This window comes from Syngnathus scovelli, chromosome 14 (assembly GCF_024217435.2).
Source record: "Syngnathus scovelli strain Florida chromosome 14, RoL_Ssco_1.2, whole genome shotgun sequence".
In the NCBI taxonomy this organism is placed as follows: Eukaryota; Metazoa; Chordata; class Actinopteri; order Syngnathiformes; family Syngnathidae; genus Syngnathus; species Syngnathus scovelli.
Window position 1 is genome coordinate 13,554,889 of NC_090860.1, and position 11,546 is coordinate 13,566,434.

General features: G+C 48.0%; 1 protein-coding gene across 2 annotated transcripts; it reads left to right on the forward strand.

Moving 5' to 3' along the window:
* The first annotated feature begins 1,084 nt into the window (after window positions 1–1,084).
* Window positions 1,085–9,660, forward strand: plppr3a (phospholipid phosphatase related 3a). Of its 2 annotated transcripts, none has more exons than XM_049740741.2 (10): window positions 1,085–1,211; window positions 1,283–1,637; window positions 2,775–2,881; window positions 2,961–3,146; window positions 3,584–3,713; window positions 4,189–4,384; window positions 4,612–4,669; window positions 4,971–5,144; window positions 5,772–6,587; window positions 6,703–9,660. In XM_049740741.2, the coding sequence occupies exons 3-10, from the start codon at window positions 2,801–2,803 to the stop codon at window positions 7,456–7,458; spliced, it is 2,397 nt and encodes a 798-aa protein (XP_049596698.1). In that variant the 5' UTR covers window positions 1,085–1,211; window positions 1,283–1,637; window positions 2,775–2,800; the 3' UTR covers window positions 7,459–9,660. The 2 variants fall into 2 exon arrangements, with proteins under 2 accessions (XP_049596698.1, XP_049596697.1); XM_049740740.2 differs by having other exon boundaries at window positions 2,778–2,881.
* Window positions 9,661–11,546: the final 1,886 nt, after the last annotated feature.

Consider the following 11,546-nt stretch of genomic DNA (forward strand, 5'->3'; position numbering starts at 1 on the left):
ATCTTTTTTTCTTAGATTGATTGAGACGAAACTAATATTAATTGTCATGAATTTCCTAAGTTTCATGCTAATTCCCTGAAAACGCTTACATTAGGAAGCTGGATGTGTGAGCCGCAGTCGAGAGTAATTTTAATCAAAATTATGAATCCCCCAATGTACAGCAGCTCCCCCTCCGGCGGAACCCACATCCACAACCAATTACTCTTGAAATTGGCTCAATGGGAAAGCGGGCGGCTCTGGCAACTAGATATGTTTTATTTATATGTATCTGCCTTTACCAAGGCAAATCTTACTTTTGATTGGCATTCAGGAGCACCCCCGCGTCTCATATGTTGCCTTCATAAACAGCGGTGATGAGTTTATTAGCTCTGACCAGCTGTGACCACGCAGAGGCTCTTATTGGATGTCCTGCCCATGTGTATTTGCTAAGGTGGGGGCTGCAAGGGTGTTTGGAGACCTCATGACCCCCCATCCCACCCCCGCCTCTTCTCAGAGAAACTCCCTGGCAACCACAGGCAGGATAAATGTGGCGCCCCCATTCAGAGCGCGGGGTGCTTTTTTTTTTGGAGTAGTGTCTTGAAGCACTTGGGAATGTGCAGATATTAGCATCCCGTCTGGCGGTGTGTGTAGGAATGTGTCACAAACTCCAGTTGTAACACTGATGCACTAACCATGTGGATTTCATTTTTAAACGAGCAGATCCATACCAGTTTTCTATTTTATGTTTGCTATAGATCATCCATCCTTCTGGTATCGACGCCGTTTTTCCTTTCTTGCTCTTCTACGCATTTTTAATTAAATCGCTGCTCTGTATGGAATATAAAAGTCCTACCAGAGCCCAAAACTAGCAGATTTGTCGTTAACATCACCGTTCCTGATGACTCCTGCAGAAAAGGGGGGTCCACGTTTTCCCTGTGGTGCACGTGGACACGCCCTTCAGGTACCGACAACACACACACACGCATGTGCATTGCTTCTATTGATGAGAGCGTGTCTTCATCCTCCTCTTCATCCCACGCTTGTACCTCCCTCCCTTTTTTTTGTCTCATGGAAGGAGAAGAAGTGTGGAGCAGACTGTCTCCTCCCCCCACCATCAGCACACCATTCTCTCCTCCCCCTTGCACCCCCCGCTCCCTGTCTCCTGCCCCCCCATCTCGTTCCTGCCTTTGTGACTGCGTACCCGAATAAAACTGACACTGGAGTGCTCGCTGGTAAAAAAGCTAAGATGAAGATTCCTTCTTGAATTCTTATTTTTTATAACCCTGTGATTTGGAATTCTCAGGAATATCGTGAGGACCGCTGGATGATAATAAGAGAAGAAGGGGAGGATCGGGAGCCCCACCCCCCCAGCCTGCACCACCACCACCACCACCACGGTGGAAGCACGTGAAGATTTCACTCCACAATCGGAGCACATTTTGGGGGCCATCAGCATCCTTTTCCAGCATTCCGGCCAACGTTGATCCCAATTCAGCATCCACCTCAACTGGGATTTGGCATTTTTTGTAGGGGGACATGGACACGGATTAAAGGGACGGACGGGCAGAGAGCCGCCAAACTGGAGCAGCACGCCAGAGCACGCCGGGGGGGAAGGGGGAGACGGGACTCGGTGAATTCACGGAGCCCCCGGGATAGAGGTGAGCGTCTGTGCGTGCGTGTGTGTGTGTGTGCACGTGTGTATACATTTCCATAATTGATGAGCTCATTGGCAAGTTGCATGATGCCCTTCATTAGCTCGCCTTCCATTGTAATCTTCACAATTGTCCTTTTAGTCATTATGTTGCGGGTCGAAATGACCCGTTTAAAGTTGTAAATATATTTTAGAAAAGCAGGATTACATTTGCTCAGCTGGTCTCATTTTGAAAACATAATTTGCATTGTGATTATATACATCTCTTTCTGCAAGCCACAGCGATATCTTGACATGCAGCGGGTCAAAAAGACCCGTGAACATTGTTGATGTAGCTTAGAAACAGCGCGGTTGAAGGCTCTTCCTTAAAATTCAACTTTCCTGCAAACTGAGCCAACAGGACAGATCGTGTGCTAAAAATATCAAACAACTTTCAATTACGTGGAAAAGAAAATTGTCTTCTGAGCTCCTGTTTCCATGCCATTGTGGCGTTCCGCAGGGAACTGCAGCTCCGAGGACTTTTTTTTGCATACTATTCTTCTGCTGTCAGCCTTGAAAATAAAAGCACCCCCACCCATGTTGGTGGTCTTTTGGGCTGTCTGTCACACTGACATACTGTCACTCCATCCACACGCAGACACACACAAGGTTAAAGTCTTATGGGAAGCGCACACGCCGGCCGACATTTTGCTGTCACATGCATGCAAAGAGCCTCAGAGAAACAAAACCTGTTTTGGGAGATAAACAAGCCGCCTCTCCTCTGCAGCCAAGGGACATTGTGTGTGATGTGATTTAAAGGGGGACAGGTTTAAGTGTGTGTATGAGGGGGAGCCGGTCACTGAGATGAGACTGGGTGGGGGGTGCGGGGGAGGCTTGGCTCCTACTAAGCAGCTTTTCCACCACACTGGAGACCGTCCATCCATCCAACCATCCCGGCATCCTCTTCTAGCTGATATGTTGCTCAGTGGACAGAAGGAAGGAAGTAGAAATTGAGATCACTCCCCGGCGTGCGTGTGTGTTTGTAAATATTTCACCGTGTTTGATGTTCCATGTGAACCTTTGGCTACGATTCCCGCTTGAGGTCATGTGATGGCCCGCAGCCTCAAAACGCAACCGTTCACATGTTGGCTAACATTTCTTCTAGCAGCTTGCGAGTGGTCCCACTCCAAGATGACGTCCCCCAAAAACCGAACCAAGAAGAAGCCCCCCAAAGACAGCATGACGCTGCTGCCGTGTTTTTACTTTGTGGAGGTAACGTCAAGAACAGCCCGGAATGGCCAACACGAGCTCGTGCTTCCATTATTGTAAGAAACGATTTGGACTTGCGCAGCTCCCCATCGTATTGTCGTCGTTGGTGTCGCTGTACTTCCTGGAGCTGACCGACGTGTTGACCCCCGCCGTGATGGGCTTCCGCTGCCACGACCGTGACCTCTCCATGCCCTACGTGGAGACGGGCGACGAGCTCATCCCGTTGCTCATGCTGCTCAGCTTGGCTTTCGCTGGACCTGCCGCATCGGTAATTTTTGGTTTTAAACTTGCTGATGGGTTTGCTTCAGTTTTGCGTTATTTTTCCCATTTTACGTGAAGCTATGCTAGCATGCTAACAACCCTTTGGAAAGTGGAAGCAGAAGCAGAACAACAACACTGCAACCGCTAATGACGACAACAATTCAATCTCCTCTACAAGAAATACGTAATCAATAGACGGCATTGCTAAATGAACACTTTTGCACACACTCCAGGCCTCCTCAGTCAATACACACACACACACACACACACACACAATGTTAATCTATCAGCAGCATGGAGAGAAGCAGCAAAGTCATCCATCACTTTGACTAGAAGCGATCAGCAACATCAATAGTGTTCAGGCCTAGTTTTGAATTCAAAAGAAATGCACGTTGGCTCTTTTTTTTTTCTTTTTAATTTCCTGGCTTTCCTGGCTGTCCGCAGATCATGATGGGGGAGGGCCTCATGTACTGCATGCAATCCAAACTCAAGGGCTGCCCCAAGACGGAGGGCAGTATTAACGCCGGCGGATGCAGCTTCAACTCCTTCTTGCGCAGGACCGTGCGCTTCGTGGGTCAGTAACACACCTATTTTAATTTCTTTGCATTTTTAATTCATATTTGTATTTCTTATGTATTATATTTTTCTTTATTCAAGTTTTTTTTCTTTTTTGCCTTTATTTTATCTAATTTTATTATTATTATTATTATTATTATTTATTTTGATTAACCCAAAAAAATCATCAGAAATGATCAAAAGTCAAGGGAGGTTCACCTAACCTGTTTTTGGTAGTCCGTTAATGAACTAATTAGCGGTGTTAAACGAAGGATGACCAAATGCTTAAGCGGCGTGATATGAGGATAAATATCCGGAGGCCAACTTTGATGCTCTGGAGTGCAAATGGAATTGCTTTTTATCAGTTTGCTTTTTTCTGTGCCTTCAAGTGACAAAAAGAATCGCCATTTTTCCATGTTTTTTTTTTTTTTTTTTTACTCAAGCACTTTGAAAGTCAGCGATGACCTTGATGCCCCCTCTCTCCCTTTGCTCAGGTGTTCACGTATTCGGTCTCCTAGCAACGGCGCTGGTGACGGATGTCATCCAGTTGGCTACCGGCTACCATGCCCCCTTCTTCCTTACCGTCTGCCAGCCCAATTACACGGTGCCGGGCGTGGCCTGTGACAACAACGCCTACGTCACGCAGGATATCTGCATGGGCAAAGACCAGTACGCCATCATGTCGGCCAGGTAGGACCAGAAGCACTACAATTCTAATACTGAGCTAATATGCAAAATATTAGTCCTTCTCACAATAAGCCATCGCTACCTTTTCGTGCACAACAATGGAGATTATGGCTAATGCGGCTAATGCTAATCCTGCTGAAAATGCGCCTCATCCAACAATCCCCCAATTGTGTTGTACATCCTGTTTTTTTTCTATTTATTGACTGTGATCTGTTTTTTCTCCCTTGCAGGAAAACATTCCCATCCCAGCATGCAACACTTTCTGGCTTTGCCGCCGTATATATTTCTGTAAGTGGATTTTTTTTACACCCCCGTCTAGGTTTCTTGATTTCTTTTATGTGAGGAATCAAAGTTGTGTCATTCAGGAAGGCACAAATATTTTCCCGTGTCTGCTGTGTTGCAAAAGTGCCGACAAAGCATCTGGAAGTGTCTGCAGAGTCGGCATTCTTTCAGTCAGCAAATCATGTGCATCCAAGCGGAGATTCACAAACTGTCGGAACAATGCGAAACGCTTATTTTCAAGATGGCTGAATCATTTTAACACGCAATGTCATGCGTCTCAGTTTTGTCGCCACACGTGTGCCCTCAGATGTACTTCAACGCCAGCATCGGCGCCACCACCAAGTTGCTCAAGCCGTTGCTGGTGTTCGCCTTCTGCATGGCGGCGGGCCTGGCCGGCCTGACGCAGATCACCCAGCACCGGAGCCACCCCATCGACGTCTACGTGGGCTACCTGATCGGAGCCGGCATCGGCGTCTACCTGGTCAGTCGCTGCGGAAAATAACAATCAAATAGTACTAATGATGATAAAGAAAATAATATTGATGATAGAAAAATCAAGAGCAACTTTGTGTTGGTCTCTTTCCTCTGTAGCCATCATTAGGCACAAGTAGGAGGATGCCGCCTCTTTAAATAATGCGCTTTAGCTGTTTTTGGTCCTATTGTGCGCGCCAACACAAACTCTTTTATTTGTCACCTCCTCTTACTTTTTCTCTCCCGGCGTGCTATTTTTAGCCTTCCTTATTACGGGAACGACAGAGAGAGGAGCAGTAATCGGATAAGAATTCGCCGCAGCAATTTCACACTCGAGTTTAGGGAGGAGAAAGGGACCAAGAAGAAAAGGAGTGTTGTTGTAGATTTTCCCGCTTGTCCTTCACTTTTTAAGGCGGAGGATCTTTTCACTTCCTGTTATGGGAAAATTAAATGTCAGTGACATCTGCTTTTTATGAAAGGAATGATATAATAAAAAAAGGAATAGAATTGTTCGGGTTTGTGTTGCTAGGCAGATTTCATAGGGCTCTATTGGAGCTGCCCCGTAACCCAATAGTTTTAATCATTCTTCGGTATGAAATCAGACCTTTCCCCTGATGGCGTGCCCGTCTCCCTCCAGGCCGTGTACGCGGTGGCAAACTTCAAAGCGTCCGAAGAAGACGCCACACCTCACCCCAAAATGTCGGGGGCGGCCCACAAGGACACCCTGAGGGTGCTGAATCAGCGCAGTCACGACTCCCTCTACAGGAAGACGCCGCGGGTGTCGGAGAGTCGCGAGGAGCTGGCCGTGGCCATGGGTTCCGGGGCGCGCAGCAAAGTGAGGCGGGAGAAAGCCTCCCTGGCTTCCCTCAAGCGAGCCAGTGCCGACGTGGAACTCCTGGCCACCCGCGGGCCCATGGGCAAGGAGACCATGGTGACGTTCAGCAACACTCTGCCCCGGGTGGCCAACGGAAGCAGCCCCATCTCGCCCTCCGACGAGCTGCCCTCCTCGCAACGCCATATGACCTTCCACGTACCCCTGGACCCCCAAAGATCCCGACAGCTGGTGACGGAGTGGAAGCAGCGCTCTCTGGAGCTGAGGAGTCAAAGCTCCCGGGATGAAGATGAGGGCGAGGACGGGGCTGAAGAGGCAGATGCCAAAGATGAGGGTGGCGACCAGGGGGTGCCGTCTTCCCTCTACCCTAAAGTGCAAGCCAGCAAAGGCACGGCCACGCCCACCGGGGCTAGGATGGTTGTGTCTCCTCCGCTGGTCCACATCCCAGAGGAAGCCACGCGTCCGCCGCCCGTCTCCCCCAAAAGCGCCAAGACCCGCGCCAAGTGGCTGTCGCTCACCGAGGCAGAGAGAAGTGCCGCAAAGGAGCCCAGCGTGGGGCCCATTGCCGTGTCCACACCCAGGGTGCCCAACACTCACCCTGCTCAGACAAGAGTCACTCAGGTAAGGTCCAGTTACAAAATCTGAATCAGGTCAGAATCATCTCTGTCTCTGGTAGTATGAGCGACACGAGTACTGCAAAGAGTTCTCCTGGCTGACCTTTGCTTGCCCCTTGCAGGTGATGGCCATGTCCAAACAGCAGAACCACGGAGGCGGTCCCCTAGAAGGGGGCGGCTCTTCTTCCGGCGGTGGCTCCAACTGCTCCGAGTCGCCTTACTACCGGATCCCTTCCGACCGGGACAGCTGCACGGGCAGCAACCCGGGCAGCATCGCTGGCAGCGGCAGCATCGTCACCATCGACGCCCACGCCCCCCACCACCCGGTGGTGCGCGTGACAGCCTCCAACGGGAAGCCGTGGGAATGGCGGAACACCATCAGCGGCAACCTGATGGCCGGCGACGCAGCCGCGTTGGACAAGCACCGAGGTGTGCTGCGAGGGCAGGACAGCGCCCCACTGTACCGCGACTACCGGACGCTCCCGGTCAAAAAGGAGTCGCTGGAAACTCCGGAGCTCCCGCCCCCGCCGCACCACTCCCCCTCTCTGCCTCCCCCACCCCAGCTGTCATCACCCCATCTCCCGCCACCGCCCCCTCACACATCCCTCCTGTCTCACCCGCCTTCTCAGGTGTCCCCGCAGCCTTCATCCTCCCCCTTACCCCCTCCTCCACTCCCGGCCTCCTCCATGCCGCCGCCTCCCCCTCCCCACCCCTTGTGCTCGGCCATGCTCCCCCCACCGCCGCACCCCGACCTGCTGGCGGACGACCACATGCTGTCCCGCTCGTCCACGCTGCCCCGCCGACCATCCGTGTCAGCTCGTAGTCACGCTGAGCAGGAGCACTACTACAAGGCCCTGCAGAACGAGCGGATGCTATAGTGCAGTGGCCCTGAACCTGTTTTGCGTTTCACGTAAAGAAATATTTGGACAGATCGGCATGATAACTACAACCAATTAGCCGGTTCTATCTTAATATACTAACACTGCGTGTGTTACTTAGATCCAATCTTCAGCATTGCAGAAAATCACGATTCATAAAGGTTAGGGTACAGGATTAGGGTTATCTTCTATTTTCTTTTTTCCAATCAGCCCGGTACCAAATGGTTGGGGACCGCTGCTACTTCGGACAGCCCATCTTTCAAAGACTCCGTAAAGGACAAGTTGGATTATGAAGGGTGTTGACAAATTTTTTTAAAGGACTTCCATTCCAGGATGGCATCTGCAATCTAAATCCGCGGCAACGCTTCAACTAAACCTATCCCATGTTATTCCGTCTGTCAGCTGTCAGGAGAAGAGAAAGCAGATCAAACACAAGAATTCCCACCCGGTCGCCGCCAGGGAGGGAAAAGCGTCTGCAGCTGAAGAAGGAGATAGCACACCAAAAGGCCTCAGATTTGCTCAATCTGCTTTCCTCCGAGAGGGCGACGAAGGACGCGGAAAACAAAACAACCGCGGGCAACGCCAGCCTTCCTAAAGATGACTGCAGCTGCTTGCCGGCTGCCGGCTTTTGTTTACTCCACTAACGACTTTTTGCTGTGGATCTTTTAACTTCCGAGCCCGAATCCTTCTGGGGAATCGTCTCACTCAAACAATGACGTTTGATCCGTGGAAGGAAGAAAGCTGCACCCGATCCAGGTGTCCCGGAACGGCTTGTTCACTAGATGCAGCCGACTAGCTTCGACTCGAGTCTTTGAGACTTTCAGGGATGCGTTCAGACTTCATGATTGGTTCAGACAGAACAATCCCTAACCTTTCAAAACCTTAACCGTAGATGCTACCCTAAACATGACCCAATCCTAAACCTTAAACCGAGAATCCTAACCTGAACACTCGACTCTAATCCTTAAAACCGTCCCATAAACGCAAACCAGTTCTCATCATCCAATAGCAAACCTTACCTGCCAATCCTGATCTCCTAACCTTAACCTAGAACATAAACTCCAGAACTTCACATGTGAGCACAACGTCAGTCAACACGCTTATTGTGACAAGCGTCATTCAGGTCTCTGGACTGGGGAGAAAAACCACAACAAACTTGTGTCATTTTTATTGATCAGGGCCAAATAGTCTGGATAAATCCAGTTCATTGGGTATTTGTCCAGATGCCAAACTCATCACACCAAACATCTGACTTCTTTTTTAATCACATCAAAATTTGACCATTGTAGCTATACCATAAAACCATTAGCATTATCTATATGCTGCTTTTGTGGGAAAGTAGTGCTAAAAAAAAACACACACAATGTAAAGCCAAATTAATGCAAACTAAAGTGGAAATAATTTACATTATTTGTTTAAAATAAATATTACCTGTACATTGCGCTAATTTATCGTCTTGAAAATAATGATAAATCAGCTTGCCGCTCAACGTCCATTCTTTGCGTTTCAACTTTGTTGTATGAAATTAACTTTTTAGTGCAAGTTGTTACATCCAACATCCGTCAATAAGTGCTTTATATTTTTGGATATTTTCATGAACACGGACACAAAACCTTTTTTTAACAATTCCCTGACGCTATTTTGTACAAACGGGTACGAATGGAATGCATTTTGTGTGGCGCTACACGCGAGCCTCCTTTCACCAGAATTTTTTTTGGTAGGATTTTGCACAAAAATTGCACATAGCAGAAAACAAAACAAAATTTGGTCATTTATTTATTATTTTTTTGCAATTAAATTATTTGTAAGAAATGAATAGAACTTAGTCCCAAATTCCTTAAGACATCATGTAACAATATAGATTTAAAAATCAATTTAGCATTTTGTTGTGTTTAGCTTACCTTTGTGTACAATTTCCTACTAAATTCTGGTGCGAGTGCCTCACTATTGCGTAGTGTGTGCGTGTGTGTGTATGTGTCACGCTTACCTTATTTAACAAGCCATTGCTGCATTTTTTAGTCCTTTTGAGTATCACATGGCCCATTTTTAAGTGTTTAAAAAAAAAACCGACTTCCTTCATATTATTATGACTGCTGTTCTTGATCGCTTCAGCCTTTTTTTTTATGGGCTACGTTTTCTATCTGTATTGATGTGTGACAATAATAATAACGTTGAATAAAATAAAACGACTTCTTAATTCGGGCTCCATGTGGATCTAGCAATCCTTCATGTGTGCACTCCGGCTGCATCCCCTCGGATGTGTGTCATTGTTTGGCCCGTGACATCAGTCAGTCGGGTGGATTTTTGCTGCTCCGTGCATACAGATTTCACAGATTTTATTTCTGCATGTGTGCACAAACACAGTGTGAATGTGTGTGCATTCACGGCTGGGAAGCAAAGAGCCGACGGGGCAGATGGTGTGCAGGACGGAGGCCTGAAGATGAGGTCAGACAGCCTCGCCGTGACGCATGGGTGTGTGTGTGTGTGCTGTGAGCATACGGCAACAATCATTTTAGGCGCACAGGTTATTTTGTGCCCCCCATCACTCGTTTGAACATAAGCTAATTCCGTAGGTCTCATTTTACTTCCCGCTCGTCGTTCCCTAAGCGAGGAAAGGTGATACAAAGTGGGTCACCGCCGTCCTTCTTACCGTCAGCGTAATCAATGCAAGGAGTCATTTTGCATTTATGTATTTATTTTGGGGGGTATTTTTAGCGCCAGGAACAAAGGCATCAGTGTTGTCTTTAATGACTAACAAATAGCAGTTCTTCAAATTAGCGCTATTAGCGCTACAGTTTTTTCCTTGTGGGCAATTTTCTCGACAATAGTACGGAACCGACGCTCTCCTGAATACAAGGCGACCCGACTCGTTCATCCGGCACGGCGCCGGTGATAAATGCCCTAGCGATGCCATTACGCCGTTCCGACCCTTTTTCTTTTTTTAATGGGGTGCTCTTCACCTCGCAAGGCACCTTGCTCCTTTTAAGGGGCTTCATTTTCAGATTTACACCAGACAGTAAAATTTTTTTGGGGGCAAGTTAATTGTGCTAGCTTAGAGGAGAGGTCAAACGTAGGGTTAAGGTTAGCATTAGCGGAGCAGAGTTAAGTGTTACAAAACGTGCAAGTCTGTACTACAAAGTCTTGAATATTGTATGTTTCAAGTCTGGGTCACACGTGTATGAAAAGTTCCATCATATTTTTAGCTTGATTGCGCTAATGTGATTGTGGCCTCGCATGCATGAGTAAGACTGTAGAGCGCTTGACTTCAATGTCCCGCAGGCTTTACAGTGTGGTGCTGATACACTGACACAGTTATCAGAGCAAAATAATTGGGCCCGGGCCCCGATATATTTGTGTGTACGTATTCTGTCCGTGACCGCTTTCATGCGCCGCTTCCCCCGTCTCTTATGTTACAGTCAACGATAAGGTGCCTTCAGCCCGCCTGTGGAATTTGGGGGAAAATTCAGTTTCTCATAGCAACAGGATTTGGTGGGTAAGTAGAAAATTCTCAAAAATCCTAAGATACGGGGAGAAAAATTGAAGAAATTGTTTTCGGCCTGTCTAGGAAGCATGTCAGATAGACCTGCCGCCTCCACGGAAGGTTTTGGCAGAGGTTTGCGCTCTCACTTGAAAAAACATCTGACCCACTTTCGCTCCCCGACGTTAGGGGGTGGGGGGGGGGGTTGCTGTCGCCATGTCGTGATCAAACACGCACCAAAAAAACCAAGGAGTCGTCGCATAAACGCAAATGACACTGGAGACTTTTATGTTCTTGGTTGGCAAGGGAGCAACGTTTTAATAAGCAAATCGGAGCGCGGGATCCATCTCGTTTGTGCGGCAAACTGACTGAAGACATAGCGAGATGTTTCTCACTCTTGGAAGATTTCCTCAAAAAAAAAAAAAAAAAAGAAGACAGTTGGAGCAGGCGCTTGCACTGACTCATCGAGGCTGATGAGCGAGCGGCCAAGACAAAATGCAAACAACATGGCTGCACAAAGAAAGCAATGAATCCAAATGATTCTTTGTCAGCTATGCTTATTTCCACCTGTTTGGCGAGTCGACCAATCAACTCCTTCCAGCCATTTGTA